This window comes from Tamandua tetradactyla, chromosome 16, assembly GCF_023851605.1.
Source record: "Tamandua tetradactyla isolate mTamTet1 chromosome 16, mTamTet1.pri, whole genome shotgun sequence".
NCBI lineage: Eukaryota > Metazoa > Chordata > Mammalia > Pilosa > Myrmecophagidae > Tamandua > Tamandua tetradactyla.
Window position 1 is genome coordinate 41,793,801 of NC_135342.1, and position 27,063 is coordinate 41,820,863.

The window sequence follows — 27,063 nt, forward strand, 5'->3', positions numbered from 1 at the left end:
GAAGAATTCATAAAAATAAAAGTTCCCAGAAATGCATAGAAACTTTGGGGAGCACATTAGAATAGGGGTTTGAATCCTTCCTCTCTAGATCATATGCATGAGACAGAGTGATCCTAACTAACCTCAAAGTCCTCCAAGTGTGTTCCCCAGACCAGTATTGGCAACACCAGGGAATTGGTTAGAAATGCAATTTCTTCTGCCCCACACCAGAGCCACTGAGTCAGAAAGTCTGCCGATGGGGCCCAGAAATCTGTGTTTCAGTCCTCCAGGTGGATCTGATGCTCACTGACATTTGAGAACCCCTGCTGTAAGGCATGATTATTTTTGCAATCACATCACAGGGTCACACACGCCACAGAAGCTATCCAACCCAATTTCCCACCCCAGCAGATTCCCTCCCAACACTCAGCCTCGTGAGACTCTCCCCTGACCCAACACACACATACACATACACACACACGAAAATGCTCCTTGCCCTAGGAAACTCACTCGAGGCAGCCACTCTGTGCTGGAAGTTCTCCAGAGACTTCAGCATCTGGGCTTCCTGGGTGTGGGTCGCCCTCTGGAGCCACTTGGAAGGAGATCTTCAGGAATGTGAACACTGAATTCTGAGCCCTGCTTCCCTCTTCCCGCTCCCCCCCCCCCCCCCCACAACATGTTTCTCAGGCCACCCTGGAGGCTATCCTTTGAAGAGCCTCCATTTAGCATTGTCTCACTTAAAGTGGAGCATCCAGAGCTGGAGACAGAGATGTCAGGGCAGCTCCAGGCACGCTGTCCTAAGTACATAACACATCTGCCCTTATAAAGCAGCTATCCCAGGGAGAGAGGCTGCTGCCGGTGGCTGGGGATCTGAGCAGGTGGGATGGGTCCTCACTCAGCGGCCAGCACTTCCCACTTTCCGTGGTAGATTCTCCACGGATTTAGTCAATTCTGAAAGGGTAGGACGTCCCTGCATTTTTGGGAAGAGGCTGCCATCTGCTGGCCAACTCATGGAAAACTTGGCGGCTTAATTTGGCCCTAGGGAAGGACACCTGGATGCAGGACCTTGGGGTTGAGGCCTTGGGGCTGGAGCCTGCACTCTCACACACAGAGCCTGGGAGGGGGCAGAGTGGGTAGCATCACCTCTAATTTGCAGATCATCACCTCTGGCTCTGCAGAGATGGGATGGGATGGTAGTAGGTGGGGCTCCCAGGAAGAAAATTACAAAGATTGGGGGCAAGGAGGGGATAAACAGGGCAATGGGATTTTGAAAAGAGGAGGACATTCACCTAAGGAAGCATTGCCAGCCCTGAAAGGAGAAGCCGGTGCCTCTGAGAAGCATGAAGCAGAGGGTGATGCATACGTGTCACTCACTAAGACTAGGGCATTCTCCCCTGCGGAGCTCAAGCGTTGAATCAGCCGCTGTCATAGACCATTTCCACAGGCATTTTTTTGTTGTTCTGTCTGCCTGGAATATTTCTTCTTGTCCAAACCCCTTCATTTGAATAACGCTTGTTTTCAGGCCTTGGTTCACCTCTCACTTCCACCTGGAAGCCTGTCTGACTGTCCAGATCTCCTGGCCCCTGTACCCCCTATTGTCACCCTGCTCTGTAGCTGCCTGTTTGCTGTTACTGTTTGGTTCTTCTCCCTAGATTTCAAATCCATGCAGGCAGGGGCCCCATCTGTACTGTTCACCATTGCATCCCAGCACCTACCCCACCGCAAGAGACAGAGCAGGAAACATTTATTTACTGAATCAATTTATCTTAAGGCATTTGGGGAAAAGCAGACACCTCTAATGTGATCACAAAAAGGAAAGTACTTTGAAACATATTTCCCCCCCAACAAGGAGGTCTGCCTAGAAGTAAATTGAAAATACTTCCTATTTATAGGCCTATAACCACATAGATCAATATAGATCAATGTAGATATACAGAGATACCCACAACAAAAGATCTTATTTGCAGTTGGTGTATATTATAGGTTAACTCTTTATTCCACCCACGTATGCTCCTAACCAGTAAACAGGCATGATTAACAAGCACGGTGTGGGGCCTACCAGCATCCACATTCATTCCTCCTTCACCTACTAAGAGCACCCCAATCTTATTTGGGAGCACCACCTGCTCTAATCTCTCCACGTGATTCAGGACAGATGACACTATCCCCAGGCCCAGGGGTGGGCACGTGACTCAGCGCTGGTAAGTCACTGTGTTTCAACAGCCTCGCCTGTGACCCAGTCAGCGATGAGCATGTGACCAGAATCAGCCCAATGAGATTTAGACCTGGAGCTTTTGCCAGAACCACTGAGGAAAGAAGCCCTGGTGCTTCTGAGATGGTAGGAAGCGAGCCTGGAGCTGCTGGGGCCAGGGGGCCCTATAAGGTGAGAGAAAGCCAGAAATGATGCGAAACCATAGGAAAGGCAGAGTTGAGAGAGGAGAGATGGAGTTCAAAAAGACAGGCATCCTTCTGATACTGGCACTTAGTCCAGAGCTTTTTCTGTACCTCTCAGTAATGTGTGCCAATAAAGCCCCTTTTCAAAACATCAGTTTGAGGAAATTTCTGTTCCTTGAAATGAAACAAGTACTAGCTAACATAGGTAGAAAGTACAACCAAGAAGGTGACTTTTTCTCAGTTTTATTTTTACAAAATCAATCCATCATTTGCAATACTTTGAAGACAAATCAGAAAACTAAAAGCTTTTACCTTACTGTGAGATTAGTCAACATATAAGTTAAAAAGAGACATGTGATCATTTGACCTCATGGTCTCAAGTGGTGCTAGAGTGCCAAGGTTTAGGGGCCCAGAGAGTGGCTTATTCCGGGATCTGTTCCTTCAGTCTCCTTTTCCATCCCGTCACCAGTACACCTCACCACTTTCACCACATTTCAACTCTGCATTCAGGAGAAGAGGCCATCTTCTGGTCACAGACTGCTGGTCTCCCAGCTGCACCTTGGTGGATCTCTGAGTCTGGGCCCTCCAGCCTCCATGCATCTCCATTTCCTCCTTTGCTCAGTGAAGAACGGGCTGTGGCCAAGAGAGCTGCAAACATCGAGCTGGGCTTCTTTTGCAGGACCTCGGGCCTGTCAAACTCCACCACCTGGAAGGTGGAGCGAGGAGGGAGAGGAGGGGGACACAGCTGAGCTTGGTCTGCAGGAATGGGAGGCCTCCTGCAACAGTGACCTGAGCGTCTACCCCCACCCCTACCACCCAAGGGGACAGCGCTCACCTTCCCATTGTCCATGACAAGGATGCGGTCACAGTTCAGGACTGTGGTAATGCGGTGTGCAATGACCAGGACTGTGCAGTCCCGGAAGGCTTCACGGATGGTGTGCTGGATCAGGGTATCGGTCTCCAGATCAATGGAGGCCGTGGCTTCATCAATAAGGATGATCTGGCGGGAACAAAACAAGATGAAGGTGGCTTCCTTGGCCCCTGGAGACCTGGGTCTAGTCCTGGTTCTAGTGCTAATTTCCTATGGAGCCTGGGGTAAGTCCTGTCCTCTCTAGGCGTCAGTCAACTTAGTTTGCAATGACAGAACTGGACTGAGTTTCCACTCTGAGCTCTAATTATCCAGTACATTGTGGAGACATTAGGTCTCAACCAAGAGCTTACTAGATTTTTGTAACCAGGGAACTAAGTTATTGGAAATCAAAATGTCCCTGTGGCAGTGTTACTATCTGCCTTCCTGTTTGCTGATTGAACGTACAGCAATAGTCCCCTCACAGGAGGGCAGGGCGGGAGTGACCTGAGATGGTTGCAGATATCTCATGGATAAACATTCTTTTTAATTGAAAATTTTTGTAGTTATTGTGCTAATAATGTGAATTTGAAAACCATAACTGGCACATAAAATATGATTTCACAAATATTACTGTTTAGGATGAGGCAGTTTTAAAAAGGGGATCTCGTTAGTAAATCATTATAGATTGTACAGAGGTATGATAGAAATCATAAAGTGGGTGAGTCAAATTTGGGAACACAATGTAGAAGAGGCAATTTCAACACCAAGTGGCCAAGTGGTTGTGAAAAAGGGAACAAGGAAGTTATGCAAGGACCACATACATATTGCAAATTCTGTTGTTCATCTCTCTAAAGAAGAGGGGGAGAGTTCTATCTTCTCTGAAACCTTTTCCCCCTCTTCAGGCTATATCTGTTCTCCACAGCCCTTACAATCTATCCGTCACTTTATATCCATCATTAGCTAACCACTAATGGTGGGGGGAGGGGGAGTCCTTGGAGGACGGGCATGTGCAGGTATGTGAGTGATTTGCACAAGCATGCATGCGCTTATATGTGCATGTGTGTGTTCAATATGTGAAAGTATGGGTATCAGTGTCTGTACCTGCATGTGTGTCTGCATATATGAATGTGTGTGTGTGCACGGAGGTGCGTGATTGGTACCTCATTTGTGAAACTAGTTGAATTCTTGAAATTACTGGCAAAATATTTGGAAAACTCCAAGAAATACTGTGACATCAGTTTGTTTTTAAATATGTAATTTTGTTCTGGATCAGCGGTCATCTGATTCCCAATTCTAATAAAGGCAAGCGGGGTGTCCTGCATCGAAGTTTTAAGAAGAATGGAGAGCAGACTATTTTTAAGTTAATAGGTTTCTAACTATTTACCTTTTTCTGGGAAGAGAGCATCATTATTTAGTTTCAGAACACTACCAGGGTTTCATGGAGCCACCTACAATGCATCACCACCATAAATCCACGTGGACTGGCATTCAAGGAAATGAGCAAGACCTTTGGATTTTGGGGGAAAGAATATCTACCCTGGTGTCCATGTGGTAATGGAGAAGAAACAACCATGGCAGGCAGCATCTGGGTAACACCCCCTCCCCTACCTCCCTCATTTAGCCAGTCACCAAGTCCTGTCAAATCAACCTTCTGAATAGCTCCCAAAGCCCCCCAAAGCTACTGTCCCAATCCAGATCCATGTGTCCATCATCACTTGTCTGGAGACCTACAACCTCCCAAAGGGTCCCTGGCCCCCAGGACCAACCCTTCAATCTATTCTCCAAGGAAGCAGGCAAAGTGATTGAAGACACAAGGGCCACCGCTGTGCTTCAGGCTTTCCATTTCCATTAGGGTGAAGTTCTGACACACTGAACTTTTGGTTGCCTTGCTCTTTCTTACCTCTGCTCACATGCTCCCTCTTCCTGACACACTCTCCTGCCCTCCCCACCTCACCCTGATGTCCTCTTCAACTGGACAACTCTTTCTCATCCCCCAGGTCTCTTCCAGGTAGCATTTTCAGAGCCCCTAAGCCAGGCAGGAGGGGGGTGCTTTGTGGAAACCTGAGGCCCTTACAACTATTTACGATCATGTCTGCTGGTCTCTCTGCCTTCCTGACGAGGGCAGGAATTGTGTCTCTTCCTCACCAGCACTTGGCAAATCCCAAAATATTTAATGAATGGGTCTGAGATTAGAGGCCTCAGTTTCCCCCTTAATAAAATGAAAATCACAAAGACTCTCTTCCAGTGTTATAGGGAAAATCTATCAGATTATACAATGCAGAACTCTTTAGCCAGGCATCTGCACCGACAAAAATAAGGTGCTCATGTGGTCCTGGCCACACTCAGTCCCCAGGAGGGAGCTAGTGGCTCTGTCCAAAGAGGAGAAAAGCATTTGCATGACCAAGATGGTGATGATTTAAAAAAAAATTCTTGAGTCACCTTAGGTTTTGTAAATATATTAGTCTCACCTCAGTGTTCCCTTGTCCCTTGACACTCATTTCCTGCTCAAGGGTGATGGTTTTACCTTGGAGTTGCGAAGGAGGGCTCGAGCAATGCAGAGCAGCTGCCTCTCCCCAACAGAGAAGTTTTCACCATTTTCCACAACTTCTGCTTGCAGTCTTTGTGGGAGCCTTGAGAGCTGTCAAAACAGGGTTGAACAAACATCTCAGAGGCCACTGAGGACTGAGGCCCTCTTGAAGTCTCCTATCACATTCTGTAACCCTCCCCCTTTCTCTAGACTCCAGACACTAGTCTTCCTGTTCCTTATCTCATTCCATCTCAGGGCCTTTGCATAAGCCAATTTCTGTGCCTGCAATGTTCTCTCAAAGATCTTTACATGTATTAATGTTGCAATCTCAACATTTGGTCTCAGCTCAAATGTCACATCCTGGCCACCCTACCTAAAAGAGCTGTTCCCCATGGAAGTTGTGCTATCTTTCAGTTACCTTACCACTATCTGAAGGTCTCTCATGTATCTATTTGTCTGTTGCCTTCATCTCCCATGTAAGTGCTAGGAGGGCAAAGACCTTATCTGCCTTGCTTCTGCCGTGTCCCGTGAGCACCTGGCATACCGGTGATGCCTGAGTGCCATTGAGCCCTTTTTAAGGAAATCCACATCACCTCTTCTCCCTGCTGTGATTTCTTATACCCCCAAAGCAGCTGCATCTGGAAAATCACCTGAGGAGAGCCCCAAAAGGCTGGTTCCCCTGTGGAAGAGGCAGGCGAAGACCAAGAATTTGGCTTTAGAGTGACTTACTGTGTTGGTCAGGTATGTCCTCTCCAGGGCATCCCAGATCTGCTGGTCTGTGTAGCAGTCAAAGGGATCCAGGTTGAATCTGCCATATGAGAGGAAGAGAGTATTCAAGGACCTAACCCAATCTTTGGGTACGCTGCCCTATACACAGCAAATGAGCTGTGGGAGCTGGATTATGGGGATAGAGGTGTATCTAAGGAAATCCCTGCAACCACTGTGTGCCTCCCTAGCATCTGTACCTTCTTCTGTAGGCAGCAACCCCATCTTTTGTTTGGGAATCCACCTCCTCCCCAGCTCTCAACCCTAGGTGGTCCCAGGGATGAAGCAAGTGACTCAGATGCAAACCCCTACCCACAATGATTAGTGCAGGGGCAGGAAGGTAACCAAACAGACCAAATCTCAGAAGTTTGTTTTGCTTTATTAGAGCAGTTCTACATTTGCAGAAAAATCATGCAGAAGGTACACAGTTCCCATATACCTCCCCATCCCTACCTACCCCACACACAGTTTTCCCTCTTACTGATGTCTTGCATAAGTGAGGTACTTTTGCTACAACCGATGGGCCAACATTATTATAGTCCATAACTTATATGGACTATTATCCATCATTTACATGAGGGCTCACTCTCTGTGTTGTACAGTTCTATGGTGGTTCTTTTTTATTACTTATTTTTGTTCTGGTAACATATATACAACATAAACTTTCCCATTTTAACCACTGTCAGGTGTACAATTCAGTGGTGCAGAGGTTTACTCTCTCCTATGGACTGAACTGAGAGGCCACTGCCATCTTGCCGCAGGAAGGGAACACACAGAGCCCCAGGGCCCTTCCTGCAGAGCCTGCCAATGAAACCAGAGAAGGGGGAAAGAGGTCCTTGAACTCAGCGTTGGCCTTCTGAGTGTCATGGTTATCAGAGGGCTTTTTTGCAGAAGCCATTTGGAGGTTGGTTTTTCTGTCTCTTATAGTAGAAAGAATTCTAACTGACCATGCAGGCAACCAACCTCAAGGTGGGAGCTATCTGAACTTTGCACTCAATAAAGTTTGCTTTTTCATTGGGCAACACTGTAAACATGTCCCTGTTATGCAATCATCCTTGCCCTGATTGAAACCTGTTCTCAGCCTCTGTTTTATCTTTACCAATTCTGGCAGCCGTGCACATTTTGTGTGCCAGGCTGCATTGTATTATATTAGTGTCAGGTAGAACATCTTATCTGGATGACTTTTGATACTCTCCAAAACATTTTTACAGATGGGATCATTTGACTTACCCTCCCCTATAAGATAGGTGGGGAAGTCTTTCTACGTATAGCCCTTTCATTGATAAGGAAATCATGGTTTAGTGTTAAATGGCTTGTTCAAGATCACGCCAGTATGAGAGCAGGCTGGAATCAAAAACACTCAGAATTAGAAGGAAACCTAAGGGGCAAAGAACCCAGGTTTCCTGGATTCCAGTCTGCATTTCTTCCTACTGCAAGGAGGTAATATCACAGGTTATAGATTAGATTACCTGGAGTCATAGCTCATCTTTACTGTTTAATTGGGTATGTCTTTAAACAAGCCACTTTACCTCTCTCACTTCAGTTTCTTCATCTGTAAAATGAGAATAATAACAGTGCCTACCTCATAGGGTTGTTGTACAGTTAAATGAAACAACATATTAAAGCAGAGGAGTGGCATACATAAATGGTCAATAAATATTAGTTTGCATTTTTACTGATCTTTTACGAAAGTATAATTGTATTGGTCAAGTTTTACTTTAACACAGAAATCTATCACTGAATGCCTTCTCATTTCCCTAACATGATAAAAGTCCTCTGGAACCCCATGCCTATGGCCATATTGTTCACTTTCCCTGGCATGACTTCCTCCCCTTTTTCTGCCAGGCAAGCTCCTATTCATCCTTCAAGACCCTGTTAAATGTCCCCTCCTCTGTGAAGCTTTTCTGAATTCATCCAGGAATTGTCCCACTTCTGAGGTCCCTCAGCACTTTGTTCATATCTCTGATTTAGCATTTACTTCCTTGTATTTTCATTAATCAGGTCATACATCTGTACAACCCTCCTCCCAAACTAGATTGTGAACTCCTAAGGAGAGTAGGAACAGTGCTCATTCATGAAAATTCCCAGTCCCTGGCAGAGGCTCAGAAAAAACAAGTTAAATGGTGAAAGGATGAAGAGATGAACAACGAATCTTTTGTTCGTTGTTCTGAAGGTAGCTCTGGGGGCCAGTCTATCCTCCTGCCCCTACCAATGCCCCTTAAATATCCCTGGAGTATGTGGGATCCAGCTTATCTTTCAAAGCATCAGAAGCATAGCTTCCCCAGTCTTCCTCAGTCTTCATGCCTTCATATCCAGCTAAAGTGAACTCCCAAGTAGCAGTACTAATCTGGATAAAATTTTGTCCCCCCACCCTGACCCCAGGTGACTTCAGAGAAAATAGAAAGTATGGTGAAGAGGCTGAAAGGTTCAATTCTGTCTGCTTCACTGCCTTGGATTATTTCTGTGTTCTCCACTGCCCTGCCTGTGCCCTGTGAAGAAGTGTCTTCCAATGTCCAATGTCCAGTGGGTGGAGAGAAGAGAAGAAGCCACATCTGGGCATGAAAGCATGTGGTAGCCAAAGGGCAAATGCTTAATGGTGAACTGAAATTTGACCAATCCCATCAAGTCAAAAAAAAACCATAAAAATAAAAACCTTGCCTGGCTTTTCCTTGGGACATTACAATTTACAAAGTACTCTTGGGTATGTGAGGGCCTCATCCAATCCTTGATGAAACCTCAGTGAGATGGCCAGGAAGGTATGAGTGGCCCAGTTTGCTGAAGTGAGCCTGGAGGTTCAGAAACTGGGGTATTTGCCCAATGTGACCAGCTCAACAGAAGCAACTATATTCTGGAATCCTGGTTCTGTGACCCCCTCTCCAGGATCCTGCCCCCTACCCCAGAATGGCATCTGGCTGAGCACCTGCCTGATGGTTCCAGAGAACAGGACAGGATCTTGAGGGATGACAGAGAGTTTCGATCGCAGGTCTTCCAGGCTAATGCTGCAGATATCCACACCATCGATGAGGATCTGGCCAGCTGCAGGGTCCACTAGGCGGAAGAGAGCCACCCCCAAAGAGGACTTCCCTATGGGGCAAGAAACAAACCTAAGGACCAAAGCAGGCCACACTGGTGTCCACACCGGACCCACTCACCTCCATGGCTCATTCCTTGTCACTCTGAACCCCTGAGAGGGCAGAAGAGGACTGGGATCTCTGTTCCAAGCATCTTTCTTACAGACTAGATGAAAGATCACAAGGCGAGCCCCCTGGTCAAATACAGTCCACACACAGGCTTTGTTTCACCCATGCAATGTTCCCATTATTTTGTAATTCCTTGCCAACATTAAGAAATTCAAAGATCCAATATGCAAAAATTCAAGTTCCATGCAGATTGGCAACACTGGGCACATCTTCTCCTCCACCCCACCCCCACCATGTCCACCCCAGGCAACAAGCAGCTGGTGTGGTGTTTTCTTTAGAGAGAACAGTATTCTCCAGCTTGCCACACTGCCACATGCCTTCCTTCCCACTTTTATTATACCCTAGACCCAGCTCATTCATCTATGTGATTTGCCAAGCCCCGAAGGCATTTGGGTTTTCAACCACTAGGAGGGTAGAAGCTAAGTGTTCCTTCACTTTGTATTCCCAATGCCTAGCACATAGTCGCTGATCAATAAATATCTATGGGATGAAAACAGTAAATCAGCTGGACCAGGACTGACAGAGAGCTTCTCTGTGCCCACTCTACATCCTCTCAGATCACTGGTGGATGAGACAAAGCAAGGGAAGAACACATAAAAAAATGCAGCTGGAATCCCTTCACCTCATGATGCTGCAAATGCTGCCAGGGCCCAGAAGGACTGTGACCCATGAAAACAGAGCAATCCACAGTATTAACTGGAGGAAGCAATTTCGAGGCTCCCAAAGGATCCTGCAAACCCGAGGCCAGATTCCCAAAGCAAAGGGGGATGCAGCTCACAGATAATAAAGGCACATCAACCAGACAGGGTCAAGAACCAATTCTGAGCAGCATTTTAGAACAATGCCAAGAGGGAGAGGGGTTGCTTGGTCAGACCTCTCAAAAACAAGAGGAAGGGAGGGGAAGAGGAGCACAAAGAAGGAAGAGGAGGAGACTGGCTGGAGAGCTCTAGGAAGTGAAGGAAGGAAGGAAGGGGAAGGAAAGAATAGAAGGACACAGATTTCACTGTCTGCCCCTTGCTCTTCACCCTTGCAAAGTCTCCCTAAATCCTGCTCATTCTTTGTGTCTCAGCTCAAAGGTCAGCCCCAGAGCCCAGGCCTCCGCAGCTCATGATGCCCCCCAACCAGTTCATTATTCAATATAGAGCCTCCCTGAAAATGTCCTTCAGGGCATTCATTGCCTGTGTCACCTCCTTTCTTTCTCTATTTGGTGGCCTGTTTGATATCTGTCTCTTCTGCTGGAATTGAAAGCAGGAACCTTGGGGTTTTGCTCATCACACTAGCCCCCACTGTAGCACAGAGGAAGGGCTCAAGAGTACTTGTCGGGGATTGAGTCACCACACACCCACAACAGGCCCAGCACCTAAGGCCAAAGGAGAGACTGGGAGGACAAAGGACTCAGCTTACCTGAGCCCGTCCTTCCCACGATGCCCACCACTTCCTGGCTCTGAATGGTCAGGTTGATGCCTTTAAGGACAATAGGTGTATTGTCTCGGTATTTCATCTGATAATCTCGGAAAGTGATTTCCCCACGCTGTGGCCACCCGTGGGGGCAGCTTACACCTTCCATTTGTAAAGGAGCCTCTGGGACACACATCTCATTTTTTAAAGAAAGAGAGAGAAACCAGTTGTTACCATCACTGTCTGCCCATCCCCTACAACTGCTGGCCTCCAGATATTGGGTGGATGTGACCTACCCTTGCCTGCCCTAAGACATTCAAAGACCCAGTATACAAAAATTCAAGTTCCACGCAGATTGGCAACAGTGGGCACACCTTCTCCTCCACCCCCACCCCCACCATGTCCAGCCCCAGGCAACAAGCAGCATTTTCAGAGTCATTTCACAGGTCGGAAAAGAGGGGCTCAGACAAGCTAAAGAACTTGCTTAAGATCACACAGCTTCTCAGCAGACAAGCCAGGACTCAAACTCAGATCTACCAGACTCCAAGACCATGCCTCTGTATCAAGCACTGTTGGGCATGTTGGGAGGAGAGAACACTGGAGAAGCAGCAGGGACACCTGGCATCAAGGCATGGCTCTAATGCCTGTGCTGTGTCACAACAGATCCACTTGGCATTGAAGCAGGGATCTATAATCCACAAAATCCTCACACATAACAGGGCTTTTGGGTCTTAATCAAGATGCTCAGTCCAGCGAAGGAAGCATCAGTTTCCTTCTTTGGATAATGGGCATGTATAATAATTCAATCGACCTCATAAAATTGTTTTGTAATTCTGTGAGATACTTTAAAAAGGGCTTAGCAGAGTGCCTGGCCCATTGTAAGGGCTCATTCATAATGAGATTTAGCATTAGTGAGCATTTAGCTATGGGCCATGCACTCTTCCAAGAGCTTAATATCTTTTATCATTTAATTTTTGTAACAACCCAATGAAGTCAAAACTATTATCATTCCCATTTCAGAGATGGGGAACAGAGAGGTTGAATGACTTGCCCAAGGTTACAAAGCTAAGCCAAGTAGCAAGGCCTAGACATCCTAGGTGATCTGGCACCAAAATCTGTGCTATTTACCATTCTGACACAAATAAAAACTATAATAATAATTATTGCTGTTACTGGGCAAGCCTGACAATCTCCCATTTCTAAAACAGACAGCGTACACCTTGGGCAACCAGGAGTGCTGTGAGTGATAGGATAAAGATCAAAATAAACTGATGGGTATGGAAGAGTATCCAAGAGGTGGGAAGATGTGCAAAGGTTTGGGAACGAGGGAGAGGAAGGCCTGGGCTTCCTAGGAAAGTATCATGTCCTGGAGGGAGGCAGAAGGCATGGCCCACGCTTGGATGTGGAGCCTTGTAGATCTTCCCACACCAGCCCAGGACCTGACCCACCTTCATGTACTGCAGCATCCCCTCTGCAATCGTGAAATGCGCCTCTGTCTCTGAACCAAGCCGGGCAGCAGCCTGGAAGTTGGATGCCACCTGGAACCGAGAAGTGTCAGGAGGTCAGAAGATAGCTGGGGTGTGCTCAGACTCTCAACACTCCTGAAAACCACTTGCTGCCATTCCCCCAGGAGTGACTCCTCAAATCAAGACAATTTCCCTAAGCAGAATGGAGCAGACACCTCCAGTACCTCCTCAGCCCACTTCTGGATTCAGTTGCAGCTGTGGTGGGCAGCTCACGGTAAGAATCCCACTGACCCTCCTCTAACTCAAGTACCCTCTGTGTGTCTTCCAGTCCACAATTTCTCCCCCACCACAGGGAGCTCACTTAGTCCAGGCACGTGTGCATCCCAGCAGAACAGGGGAGTTAAAACTCAACTAATGGAAACAGGATCTGGAAGATAAAATGCTCCCATTTCTCAGACTTTGGGTAGATACTTCTGGGAGCATTCCATACCCTTCTTGGATGATCCCAGCAGAGTTGAGTCATGGTGACCTAGAGCAGTGGATTTTCTTATTCCCTGCCTCCCTTTTCTGCTCTCAGTTCTGCTTCCTGGGAGCATCTCTTAAGTCCTTGTCTCAGGCTTTGCCTTCAGGGAAACCCAAACTAAGAGGAGTCTCAAGACGCTCAGGAGTTGGAGAAACAGAAAATTGAGGTCCAGAGAGAAAAAATGACACACCCAGAACCATCTAGGAAGCTGGAGGCAGAGGTGAAGTTGGAACCCCAGTCTTTTTCTTTTCCATCAACCCCACCCATGAAATGGGTAAACAGGCCATGCAGAGGGTGCTGGGTAACAACTTCATTATACAGCCATTCAACAAACTCTGGCAGAAGGGTCAATGCTAGGGATCAGGCCAGGCTCTGTGCCCCAAGTGGAACAGACATTGGCCCTACTCTCAGGGAGCTCCCAGTCAAATGGGCAGACAAGCAAGACAATAGAGGATGAGTTCCAAACAGGAGTCAGCATGCAGGGCCAGCAGTACCCACGGAGGGGGCACCCAGATGAAGGTCATGGGCAGCAGCTCCTGAAGAGCTGGCACTCAAGTTACATTTTTAGGGAAAGGTAGATTTAATAAGCTAAAGATGGGCAGGAGGGTGTTCTAAGCAGGAAAAAGACAGTCTAAGTCCTGAAGGTAGAGAAATAACAGGATACATTCAAGGACCTATAAGCAGTTTGGCTATGCCTGAAAGAAAGACTGTTTGAAGGGGAGGAAACATGCTCTATACATCAGAGCCATAATGAAATTACACGAAGTTGGATTAGAAGGCCAGGACTGAACAGACAGACTGCCTCTTCTCTAGCCACCCAAGGTCCAGACACCACTGGCTTCCTAACAACATCTGCTCCCCATTTTTCTTTCCTGCCATCTGTTTCTCCTTATGGTTATCTGTTATCCGGCAGCCTGTGCTTCAGGGAGGTTTGGTTAGTCCAAATCAATTATATTAATTCCACCCCTTGCCAATGATTGGTTTAGGTGTGTGCCCATGACACAATTCTGGCCAATAAGACATGGGGAGGAGTCAACTTGGGGTATTTTAGGAAACTGTCCCTTGCTCTTTCAAAGGGGTACTTGGAAGAATTTTTCTCCTCTCCAGCCATTGGCCATCATTGGTTGAGGATATATTGTTTAGAGCTGTAACAGCCATTTTGTGACTATGAGTAGACAATGGTAAGGGCAAAGTTAGGCTGTAGATGCCACAGCAGAAAGCACATGGGTTTGTGCTGGGTCACTAAATTAACCAACAGAGAACAGCCCTGTCCAGCCTTCTGGTTGTATCAGATAACAAACTCCCAGATTGTCAAGATCATTTTGAGTTGGTTCTTTGGCTTATAGCCAGAAGTCATCTCTGATATTTACTGAGAAACCTCTTGGGGGCTACAAAACAACATAATGTATGACTCCTGCCTCCCAAAGCTCAAATATAATTTCTTCAAAATTCATGTATATTTGGGTCATGGGACTAGATTTGGGAGGCCTGGAAGGCAGATTCCATAGCTTAGGATTGGTACATGAGGAAACTGAAAGTCTCTGAGGGTTTCCAAACAGGGGAGTGGTATGATGAAAACTGTGACCAAAGATCATTCTTGTGGGAGTGTGGGAGGTGGGTTGGAATGGGTTTGGCAGTGATGGGAAGGCTGGGAAGTTATTACCTAGGACAAGGATAAGACTGAAACAGGGCAATGGACCCAGTGGACACTTCAAAACAAAGTCAGGCCTCCAGACAGAGTTCTTCCTATCTTCCTTATGGTAGAATAACTTGGTGAGACCATTGTGCAAGCACTTGTGTATGCACAGGGCACCCACATGCGCAAAGCACTTATATATGCACAGAGCACCCTGGGAAGGATAAGCTGTGCCCACCCTTCCTTAGAGGGCTGTACTCAGTATAGTGCCAGCACAGCAAAACCTTTCTCCTGGGCTTTGCCCTGCTGAGATGAGTCAGTGCAGGGCACTGGCTTGGCACTTCTCCCCAGAATTCTGGAAAGCTTGGGGGCAACTTTGCATTGCACTGATGTGTGCACGTGTATGCTCATACATGTGTTCAGATGTGGCAGGGTGGACATGCTCGAGGGTGTGTTTACCAGAGGATAGGGGGAAAGGAAGAAGAGAGAGATTATGTGTCACTATGGGCAAATTATTTAAACTCCCTAAGCCTTAGTTCCCTATCTATAGGAACACTAACAGCTAATATTTATTGAGATTTATTCTGTGCCAGACATTGTTCTAGGTATTTTACAGGGACTAATTCTCACATTTACATATATTCCTCCAATGATTTTGGTGCATTTATTATCAAGTCAATGATTTTGGTGCGTTTATTATCAGCATTTGACAGATGAGGAATCCCAGGTACAAGGAGCTTCCCAAATTTGCCTGGTTTGAACCTGCACATTCCAACCACACGATCTGAATCGTTTTACTGTTTCTCATGTAGTGTAGTGAGAATTAAACCCAGCACAAGGCCAGCTCAGCATCAACTCTTGAAAGATGCAGCTGTTACTGCCCTTGTTGAGTATCTGTGACTATGAGCACCACACATCCCCACACCCACCTACCTGCACAGCTTGTATGCCTGCAAAGGTACTAGATACACAGGCACATGTGTTGCTGTGTACACGTGTGTGCTTGCTACAAGAGGTTCAAAAAGGAGTGAGATGAGGAAAATTTGCCTCAGCATTGGGGACTTATTTAAAGCTCAGTGTGGACACACAGAAGACCTTAAGCTAACAGAGTGAAAGCCACAAGACCCACAAAGAGGATAGTTAATGAATAACCCCTGGGGGTGGGTGTGCGCTGGAACTGCACAACAGGGCTTCCTGAGCTGCCCTTTGGCCTACAGTCGTGGTGGATAGGTTTCTGTGGACAATGAACCTTTAAGGCCACTCCCTCTCCATGTCCCCCAGTCCCTGCAGCCAGGAACAGAAGAATTCAAGTTGGGTTTCTCCAAATGAGATCCACAGACCAGGTACATCAGAGCCCTCTGGAGAATGCAATTTTAAAATGAGTTTCCCAGACCCCACCCAGGACTTTCCCTCAGAATCTCCAGCCAGGGTTCTCCAAGAGTGATGTTCCTGGAGACTTGCCCAAACTCAGACTGAATAAAATCTCTGAGGCTTGGGCCAAGTATCAACTGTGAGTCTCATACATGTTAAAGTTTGAAAATCCCTGCTCCAGGGAAACCAACACTTTTAACAACCTTCCTCAGGTTATTCACCAAAGTCTGAGAACTGAATCAGAGTATGAGCAGTGAAGTAAAAGACATCATCAGCCAGGAAACCAAGAGGTCACCATTCTCATCATGGCCTGCTTCTAGTACTGTGTCCAAGTAGATGACTCCCTCCCTTCTGTGAGCCTTGGTTTCCTCCTCTTCACAAGAGTTGTCTCTGTTGTCTGTGAGATACCCGTTCATCACAACCCAATCATTCCATGATTCCATTAAGTCCCTTTAAATACAGACTTCCCAACTCAGAATTGACACAAGGAAATGGAGCAAAGCAACAGAATCCAGAAGGCCAAGTACACAGTGCATATGATCACAAATGGCCAAAACTCAAGGTAAACAAAGTCCCTTGGATCTGAGTCTGCCCAGGAGCCACATTCTGAGGACTGGCACAGCCTAGGAGAGTTCTGGCTGTCTCACCTGCAGGATGAGGCTGATAGCCATGGCTTTAAAAGAATAGGGGGTAGAGGAAATTCCAAAAGTCACGAACAGGGCTACAGCCAAGGTCATCAGGTTGGTCATGAGCTCAAGCCTCAATGACATCCATCGCAAAGAAGACAGAAACAATAGCAGGTAGTTACTCTGTGCATCAGTCAGCCTTTCAAATCTGAGAAAGAAAGCAGAACTTGAAAACCACATATATTCACCTAACATGGTGGACATCAGTTGGTTCCTCTAGCATGCCCTATTCCTACCAACAAAACTTGGTGTTCTTGGGGAATTCATCCCTACCCCTTTCTCAGCCATGGATTTGGGTAGGGTTGACCTGACCCCAGATGTAGGAATAGAATGACTGGCTTCAGACTATCAGCACATGTTCATTTGTCCTCAGTGCTTGGTTCAATGATGGGTAAAATACCCTAACTGGGCCAATGAGTGTGACTACATGCTGGGGTTTGTGAGTGAAGGGAAGAGATTCCTTCAGTATGATGATGGGAGGTCTGAAACTCTGTGGTCATTTTGTTACCATAAGGGGAGCCTGGGGCTGCCAGAGGGTCTCCAAGAACTTAAGAACCAAATTAACACCATGGGAAGCAGAGCAGTAAAACAGAGACATACCAGGTTCCTGGTGATATTATCTGAGCCTCTGGAGCAAGCCTCACCTGAAGTCAGGCCTCACTCTGGATTCCTCATTTATGTGAGGCAACAGAAGTACCCCTTACTTTTCCCAGATTTTTGTCATAAAAAAAACTTTAAGTACAAATAATTAAAAGGTTCATTTAATGAACACCTATGTATTCTCCAATTAGACGGCAATTTTTAATATTTTGTCATATTTAATGCCTTTTGTATTTTAAGCTAGTGTGTATTAGTTTTTTCTGTCACATGCAACCAAGGCACATACCAATTTCCAATCTTCAATACCACCATCATGATATTCCATATCAAGACACAATCTATACTTTTATTTGGCTGATCTTTTTATTTTACTTGACTTTCTTATTTTAGAATTTATGTTAAAAGAAACTTCTATTACTACCTTAAATTTTAAAAATAACGTATTTAATGTGTTAGGTGTATTTTTTTCTAAAATACAAAAAACCCTTTGATTATTGACATAAAAAGTATTCACTACATACCCACTAAAGTTACTTCACATACTATGCCAACGTGCAGTCACCTTAGGCATGGAAGTCCTTACTGACTGTTCACAGCTCATCCTTGAACCTTTGCACAAGCCGTTCTAGATACTGTCCATCCTACCCTTTAACGACTGAGTTACCTCCACCTTGAGGCCTTCCTAGACTAAACAAGCCATGCCCTGCTCACTCAGTGGCCCCTTTCCTATCCTTCAAATATTTGCTCCCTTCTCAGAGTCTTTGCATTTACTCTTTCCACTGCTTGGAAGGCTGTTACCCACATATTTGCATAGCTTGTACCCCCACTTCATTTACAACTTTCCTCAGTGCCCATTCCTTGGAGGCCCTCCTAGAAGTACCTTCATCCCTACCATGTCTCTCTATTCCCTTGTCCTGCCTTATATTTTTTCTTCCCAGCACCTATCCATCTAAAGACAGGACTGTGTCTGTCTTGTTCACAGCAGTGCCCACAGTCACCTTAGTGGGTGCTCGACACAGGGTAGGCACTCAGTGTGAACTGAATTAATGCATCATTCCAGGATCCTTCAGTCCTAGGGTCTGTGCAATCCTCGATGCTCTGGTACATCAATGTCCCAGTTAACTGAGCACATGCCATCTTCTATGCCCACATTTTACCCAGGCTTTGAAACCAGCTCAGATGCCACCTCTTTCCCCAAGGCCTTCCCAGATCCCCCCAGGTACAGGTCTGAGCTCCCATGAAATTTTATCTGCTCCTCTCTTGTTCCATCTAACATATTCAACCCTGTGTTATTACAAAAAGATGGGCCACATCTCTTCTCTTGCACCAGACTGCAAGCTTCTTGTTGGTGAAAACCCTTCCTGATTAATAATCTTTGCAAGGAGAACAGCCCATATTTTTGTTTGTTTCTACAAACATTAAGAAAGCAAACCTATAGATACAAGTACCAAATGAAATTCTATTATTAGAAAGCTGTTGTCCCTGTTATTTTATTAAAATTAGATACCTGTTTGGAAGAAAAAAGACATAATTCAAGAGGTAGTAACAAAGTGATACATCTAACTATTAATTATATTAATATATGTATGCAATATCCATAGGTCTATGAAGTTTACAAACATTTAGAAACTTACATTTTTTATTCTTATAAGCATATTCGAAAGGATTGGATAGAGACCTTTGTCCCCATTTTACAGATAAGGCTCTGGAAGCTCAGAAGAGTAAATGGAGTAAAACAAATTCCTATCTGTTTCTTTTGAAGATGATGCCATTCCCAGATGCTCTATTCCCTACCTGACCATTCCAATACCCTTTCAGCCCATCATCCTCAGATGGACAGCAGGACTCACTCATTGATGAAATCTTTGGTTTTTCCATAGACATGGATGGAGCTCAGACCATGCAGAGAGGTGAGGACGTGGGAGCACAGAGAGGACCGGCTATAGTTCTCCAATCTCTTGAGCACACTGACGACTCTCTTGAATATCCTGCATCAAGAATGAGGGCAAGTGGCCTGGGCTATCCACCTCTGGGGCCATCCAAGCCTGGGTTGGCCCTACCCTCGTACCTCAATTAACAAACCCACTCACAAGCAAAAAGAGACCATGCACCTATAAAAAGTGAGGCAGACAATGCCTACTATGGCTCCTATCACCAAGATAAATGGAGACAGTATGCTGACAACCATCAGGATGGCAATCACTGCCAAAAACAGGAGCAGGAACTCTTCGGCAACCATGGGCAACATCTGGTCCAGCACATCCAAGTCCCCCGCAAAGCAGTTCAAAAGCCGGCCTGTTGGCATCATGTCATAAAAACTCATGGAGCAGTGGGAAACCTGCAGAGACAAAATCAACCCTGATCCTGAAAGTAGCTGCGAATGGTAATTAGGACCAATGAAGATGCCTGTTACCCTCAGTCTCTGAAGAGGTATAGGACACAGACTAAGAAGCACCCAGAGGAGGTCATGTGCAGCAGTGGTTAAGAACATGGGCTCCAGAGTCAGTGTGCCTGGGCTCCGGTCCTGCCCAACTCCTCCACCAACTGCTGTGTGACCTTGAACATGTTATTTAACCCTTCTGAGTCTCAGTATCCTAATTTGTGAAATGAGGGCAATAATGTTTGATAGAGTTGAAGTGAGGTTTATACAACTCTTTAAATATACTAAAAAATTTCTGAATTGTACAATTAAAAAGGATGAATTTTATGTGATTTTTTAAAAAAGAAAGAGAACACATTGAAGTGCTCAGGATACCACCTGGCCCCTGGTAAGCATTCTATCAATAGCAGCTCTTATTATTTTCTACAAATGGGACCATTTTCCAGCAGGATCACTAATGATGAGTAGCAGCAATTACACTATGATTGCATGAGACTTGAACTCTTGGGCTAAATTTAACTGTCACTGCCCTTTCTGATGGTGGTACCCCCAACTTCTCTGATCCCTGAAAGTAAGTGGCCCTTTGGAGATCAAAGAACATTTCAAACTGACATTTTACATGTATCAAAGGAAGACGCTTGAGGCTCAGAGAAGGGGAAGTGGCTCAGTGACTTTCTCAAAGACATCCAAGTAGTTAATGGCAAAATCACCACTGAACTAGACCTCCAGAGTTCTCTCCAACCCCCAACCCAGCTATACTCTTCATAGAAGGCATTTCTTAAAGGCCCATGCCACTGACCCAATGGCCATCTTCCTTTTTCCCATGAATTCCTCAAGCTCTAACACAAGAAAAAAAATGGATAGAAGTTAATAATTTTTAAGGCCAAAACTAAAGGGAGGGAGGGAAATTTTGACTATTAGCAATTACTAATTACTTGAGCCAGGGAGTGTCCTGTGAAACAGCTCTTATTGCAAATGCCTGGATTTTGCTGTCATCCATGTTTGCTCTCTAAGGATAATGGGAGAGGTAGTGAGGGTCAGAGAGGCAGGTTATAAGCTCCCTTGCTTTTTCTGCCTCTAGAATATCTCTACTATACCCAGGATCTTTTGTTAAATACTTGAGCTAGAGCAATCAGAACTGTCACACTTCTGATTCTGTGAGAAATCAAAGGGTAGAACAGTACCTCCCTCTTGGATTCTGAGCACTTATGGGGACAGGGAGACACGGAAAGGGAACATAAGAGCAACTGGCTTCAGTTCAGCTGTGGCACACGTCTGCAGTCCTCCTGAGAGTCCACTATTACTCAGGATTAAGGATACAAGTGGGATCATGGGGGATAAAACTCTGGTTGCCTCCTATGCACCGAAAATAATCGGAGGTTTTTGTTTTGTTTTATGCTTTGTTGTTGTTTTTGGAGTTAATCAATTTTATCAGAGATGATAATTTTATCAGAGGATAATCAATATTATCCTTTACTTGGGATAATAAAAAACTACAAAGACACATTAAAATTTATAAAGCCAAGAAAGGAATAGGAAAAGGAAAATATTTTTAATATAAATATATTTTCTAAAAGGAAAGAAACATAAACACTTCTCAAAATTAAAATACAAAATATCACTTTGAGGCCTGGTCACTGGACATTGCTATAATTTCTAGAATCTAGAATCATTCCAGAATTTCTAGAAGCCAAAAGAATGTTAGAGATCATCTGGTCAAGTGCCCCAATCATGGATGATGTGGTATATTCTACCTGTCAGGTATCAGGCAGAATTTCCCTTCCACAAAGCCAGTTGCTTTATCTGAGATGTGGGGAAATACCACCACCTCACCATTCCGACACTGAAGCACTTAAGGGTGAGACAGTTCGCATTCAGTCTGCCAAGAATGGTAGGTCCCTCCTCACTCCCTGAGAACCTCTCAGAACACCTACTCTGTACTCCCATGCTCCAGCCTTCCTGAACTCCATCCAATTTCTGGGAAATGCTCTGTTCCTCAAGCTTCCCAATCTTGTGTTGGCTAAATCTGACTATTCCTTCAAGTCTTAGCTGAGAAGTTCCTTCCTCCAAGAAACCTTCTTGGGCTCTCCTCCTTCCTTCCACTACCCCAAGCCAAGATTAGGTGCTTTTTTTCTTATGTTCTGATGGCCCCATGTGCCCCCAATCCATGGTAGGCTATGCATACCATATTACAAAAATCTGTTGTCTCCCCAATTAGACTATATGCGCCCAAGATGGCAGGAAACACACCTGTATGTTCATTCACCATTGTAAACCCAATGTCTGCACAGAATCTGGCACATAGTAAGTACTCAATTAGTATTTGATAAATAAGAGAGAGGGATGATATTTCTGAGAGGTAGAGTGATATCATAGACAAATTGATATTCTAACCATGACACACCTGGGCAAGAGTCTGAACATCTTTGGATATCAGTTTTCTCATATATAAAATGAGGGTTAATGCCTACTTCAAAGGAATTTCAGGCAATTATAAGTGACTCTAAGTGTAACAGTGCTCAGCCATCAACCCTCCATCAAGAGACACTGAACTCTTAGACTCATACTTCCAGTAGCAGGTAGGCTTTATCCACATTTCTCATTCTCTAGCATGCTTCTTACACCCTAATTACACAGTGCACCCACTTGCAAAAGAGTTGGGCAAGGTCAGGGATCAGCCTGTGGCAGCACTTTGCTCAGAGACCATACCTTGTCGAAGAGTTTGTTGTGCAAGACTGTGGATGCCTTCCTGGTGACCTTGGTGAAAGTCCATGAGGAACAGATCCCCAAACAGATCAGGAGCAGGACACTGAGCCCATACACCAGCTGGTAAAAAGGCAGCTCTCGATTGGCCAGTACGTCACCTGGGTCTGCATTGGTCCTGTTGCTCTCTTGGGTGCTATTGGTCTTTGAGAAAGAAAAGGAGGTCAGCTCACATGAGTCCTGGATGAAACACAGTGGGGAGAAAAGCTTCTTTTCCTGGGCCACATAAAACTCTGGCTGGTACAAGGTGAAACTATATGTAAAAGCCTCCCTGCTCCCTGTTCAACCCCCTCTCTGTTCAACCCCCTCCCTAACTCCTGCATTAGGCCCTCATTATCTATCCCCTGGATCAGCACGGACCTAATGGATCCATCTCCACGGACCGAATGGATCCATCTCCCTGACTCTGAGCTCCTCCCACTGTCACCTACTTCATCCTCCTGCTTGTTCTCAACTCAGTACTGCTACAATTGTAGCTTCTATTTGTCCCTCTTCCAATGTATCTTTGCCTCAAGGCAGCCTGCACTCTAATGCTACTTCTTTTCTCCTCTCAGGGTAGAAAATGGTTTGATAAATTAATTCACTCTGTGGTGTTAGAAATTTGTGCTGGATGATCATCCAGCATTACACCTGCTCATTCTATATTCTTCAACACAATGCAGGAGAAGCTTGGAGCTCAATTTCCCAAACTTGATTTTGGGTCAGTTTCTATCAAGCAATGCACTCACAGGAAATTTGTAAGGTGGAAGAGGAGAAGCCATTTAACTCTGGTGAGAGCGATGGGAACATTTTGCCAGTAGCTTCCAGGTACCCTTCTGAGAATCATCCACCTCAGTGTTGCCTGCTGCTAAGATCCCAACTTCTCTCCCCCAACCCTTCCAGTGGGTGTATAAGCCCCTAAACCCCCTTATTAACCCTTTCCAATCTCTAAATATTTAGAATGACTATTTTCCTGAAGAAAGTGCCTGATGTAGGGCTCAAAAGTTAACTAAGTGGAGCACTGTGTGAAAAACATGGCTTGGATTCAGTGTCCCAAGTTCGAGTCCTGGCTCCTTCACTTCCTATCTTGTTCTAGAGCAGGTTCTTTATCCTGTCTAGGCACAGTTTCCTCATATGTAAAATGAGGACAGTGATACCAACCTCTTAACATGTTAGGGAAGATTAATGAAATAACCTGGCACCGTACCTACCACATAATAGCCTCTTGGCCCCTAACACCTGGGTGCCGGGGCATATTTTAAATGTTATAGAGAGGAGGCAAAGCTGGAGTCAAACGGGAAAAAATGTCACTATGGTGGAATGTAAAGCATTCTTGGGGAGCTGTTTGGGGACAGAAACCTCTTGGATGCCTCCCAACCAAGCTGTATGGGTGACACCCTTCCCATTGTGTAAATGCAGGAGTCCAGAGCAGGAAGGAACCAGCATCCTGACTCCCAGAGGCTCTCTCCAGAGCACCACTTCTCATCTTGGCAGTGGCAGATTCTGGGCATGCCATGTGGGTCCCTTGTGGGCAGCAGATGGGAAGCACCTTGAGAAGCGAGAAGTCACCCCGCCCCTATCATGACACTCACCCTTGAGCTCTGCTGCAACCAGTAGCTCAGCCACCAGAAATTAAAGGTCATGAAGAAGATGAACAACAATAGGAGTAGAAAAACGATGGCAATAACAATGTAACCTGGGGAGGGAGAGAAGGTGATGCTAAGAAATACTGTGTGCTGCAGCAAGATGCAAGAAAACAGCTGCCACTGCCGCTCAGCTATCCCAAACCCTGAGTCCTTGGATCTTCCCACTTCATCCACTTTGGGTGTCCTGTAGGACTGAGGAGAGCCGAGTCCAAGATCAGAGAGCTTTGGGTTCAAATCCTTACTACAGCTTCTAAGCTGGGAGACCTTAGACAAGGTACCAAATGTCAGTGACATTTCACTTCCTTACTCGTGAAGTAGTGACAGTCATACTAGTCTAATGAAGCTGCTCTACAGAGAAGATGAGGTGTGTTAAGTGCCCAGCCCAGTGCCTGGCACATAAACATGACTCCAGGAAAGTTAGTTCCCTGTATCCAGGACCTGAGTGCTCTGTTTTTAAAGTAATAACAGCTACCATTTATGTTTGTGTGTCATGTGCCAGGTATGCAGTGCCAAACACATCCATATGTCTTATTTCCTATCCCCACTGACACAGGAAACTGAGTCACAGAGAGTGGGGGTAACTTGCCCAAAGTTATCAAGCTGTTGAGTGGTAGAGGTGGAATTCAAAACCAGTTTGTGTTATAAAGTCAAGGATGGGAAAACCCGGGGTGCATTCCTTCCTTTAGCATCTGCCTCTTGCCTTAGAATTCACCTAGCAATCTACTCTGTTGCATGTCCAAATTTCTTTTTCAGCATTCCACCCTGCCTTCAAGGCCCCACTCAAGCACCAACCTCTTCTCTGAATCTGAGACCATGCATGGCCACAGAGATCTCTCTTGTTATGTGGTGGATGTAAATGTAGTCATTCTCCAATTAAATTCCTAGCTTGGTCTGAAACGATCTTAAATCCCCTCTCCTGCAGAGCTGATTCAGTGCCTGATGCATAGTAGGTGCTTTGTAAATACAAGTCAATTGGCTGCATTTCACAAACATTTGCTCTTGCCAGGCCCTGTGTTATCCCTGCGGGGTTGCCCATGGTGGAGGGGTGAGGATGGCGGCCTCCTGTGCACAGCCTACCTCTTCCTCCCCACAGACAGAGAGGAGATACACCTTATACAAAAGTGAAGTTTCCATGTCAATGAATAGTAAAAGAAATCAGAATCAAAATTACTCTAGAAAACCTCTTAAATTGTTCAAAAAGTACAGTACTATACACCTGGGTTTCTTTGAACAATATGTGTATCTTTTAACACTATGATTTCTTTTAATCATATGTGCATGGACTTATAAATGTATATGGTAATGTATACCATTTAATAAAATGGTCCTTTTGAAACTTCTGTCATTTGCCTTAATAAGTACATTTTTAAATTGCACCTAATACACATAAATGCAAGTTTCACCCACGTAACTAAATACAGTACATGCTGATATTTTCAATTCTATTCTTTCTTTCAGTGCTTTCCATGACCCACTCGATACATTTCACAACCTGCTAATGGATCAGTACCCACAGTTGTAAAAACATGGAAATAAAAAGTACACATGAAGCCCAACTTCAGCATCAACTCTGGCAGGAGTTACTATTATTGAGTAGTATTATTACTATTATTGAGTAGTATTATTGAGTAGATTTGTGCACGCTCAGCCCATGTATGGTATGACTCCTCAGCACCTCGACTTCACATGGACTCAGGGGCACATCTGGACCAAGGTGCTGTCTTGCAGTCTGAGCCCGTTTCAGTGGCAGGACTGGTCAGAGAGTGAGTCCCAGCCTGGCATGGGGTGGCTGGTGAACTGTACCTCCAGCTGCCTGGATGTAGTGGTGGTAGACATTCAATCTCAGGGAACCCTCTTTCACCTCCTCCTTCTTTGTGAGCTGATTCTCCAGCACTGAGTTCAGGTAAAAGAAGAAGAAAATGGTTATGACTCCCAACCACCTATACCTCTTTCAGGGCCAAAGGGAGCCCCAGCACTGTCTTCTGCCCCTGGTTTTTACCTTTTCCATCTTCCTCTTTCTAGCTTCAGTGTCTCCTCCAAGCCTGAACCTAACCAGTGGATTTTACATAGGAGACACCATTTGTGGTATCTTTTGAAATGGACTGCAGAACCGAGACTGCAGCCAATCACTAAGTTCTGAGGTCCTGGGTTCCCAAGTGCTTCAGGGAGGCAGCAGGGGAGAATGAAGAATGCAATGGCCTGGAACCAGAAAACCTTGGTTCCAGAATTGTTGCCACAACTAATTCACTGTATCACTTCACGCAAATCCCTTAACCTCCCAGTTTCCTCATTTGAAAAATGGGAGGCTTAGATGTTCACCAATTTGTTTTGCAGTGATTCAATTCCTCAACAAACAGTTGTGATATCAGCCCAGGTAGACACTTACCCTATAATCCACTACATGGATCGGTAACTTGTGTGTGCAAATGTCCAAGAGTCTCAGTAGTGGTATTCAACAGTAAAGAGTGTAGCCCTGTCTGGGGTCCGGGAAGAAATTGCCAGGACCTCTGGGGAACCCAGGCAAGCATGAAGGCGTTCCCACCCTGTTTCCCAGTACCATTACCTGCATCTTCATTGGCAGGCTCTTCCTGAGAAGTGGTCTGAGCCTGGTCTTCCACTCCTGGGTTCTCTGCTGTCTTTTCTGTGTCCTGTAACATGTTCGGGCAGAAAGCACATGCTGGGAAGTGGAGATACTCCTCCCCATGGAGAGTGAGGATAAAGGGATGGAAATCACCTGTTCAGCTTTCCCATGCACCTTCTGGATGAGTTGGGCATATTGTCCCTTTTTCTGCATCAACTCATTGTGAGTTCCATTCTCACAGATTTTCCCATCTTCTAGGAAAATGATCTGGTCACAAAACTCCAGATACTAAAGAGTCAGAAGAAATAACGTCTTCAAT

General features: G+C 45.5%; 1 protein-coding gene across 1 annotated transcript in view; it reads right to left on the minus strand.

Moving 5' to 3' along the window:
* Positions 1-2,615: 2,615 nt before the first annotated feature.
* The window catches only part of ABCC11 (ATP binding cassette subfamily C member 11), a 68,505-nt gene continuing 44,057 nt past the window's right edge, over positions 2,616-27,063 (minus strand). Inside the window, 15 exon segments of the mRNA XM_077132354.1 lie at positions 2,616-3,079; positions 3,209-3,373; positions 5,748-5,861; positions 6,480-6,558; positions 9,440-9,599; positions 11,120-11,309; positions 12,562-12,651; positions 16,757-16,943; positions 19,246-19,383; positions 19,507-19,733; positions 22,485-22,682; positions 24,110-24,213; positions 25,967-26,056; positions 26,727-26,834; positions 26,837-27,032. Coding sequence (XP_076988469.1) covers positions 2,858-3,079; positions 3,209-3,373; positions 5,748-5,861; positions 6,480-6,558; positions 9,440-9,599; positions 11,120-11,309; positions 12,562-12,651; positions 16,757-16,943; positions 19,246-19,383; positions 19,507-19,733; positions 22,485-22,682; positions 24,110-24,213; positions 25,967-26,056; positions 26,727-26,834; positions 26,837-27,032 — 2,268 coding nt within the window. The 3' untranslated portion in view covers positions 2,616-2,857.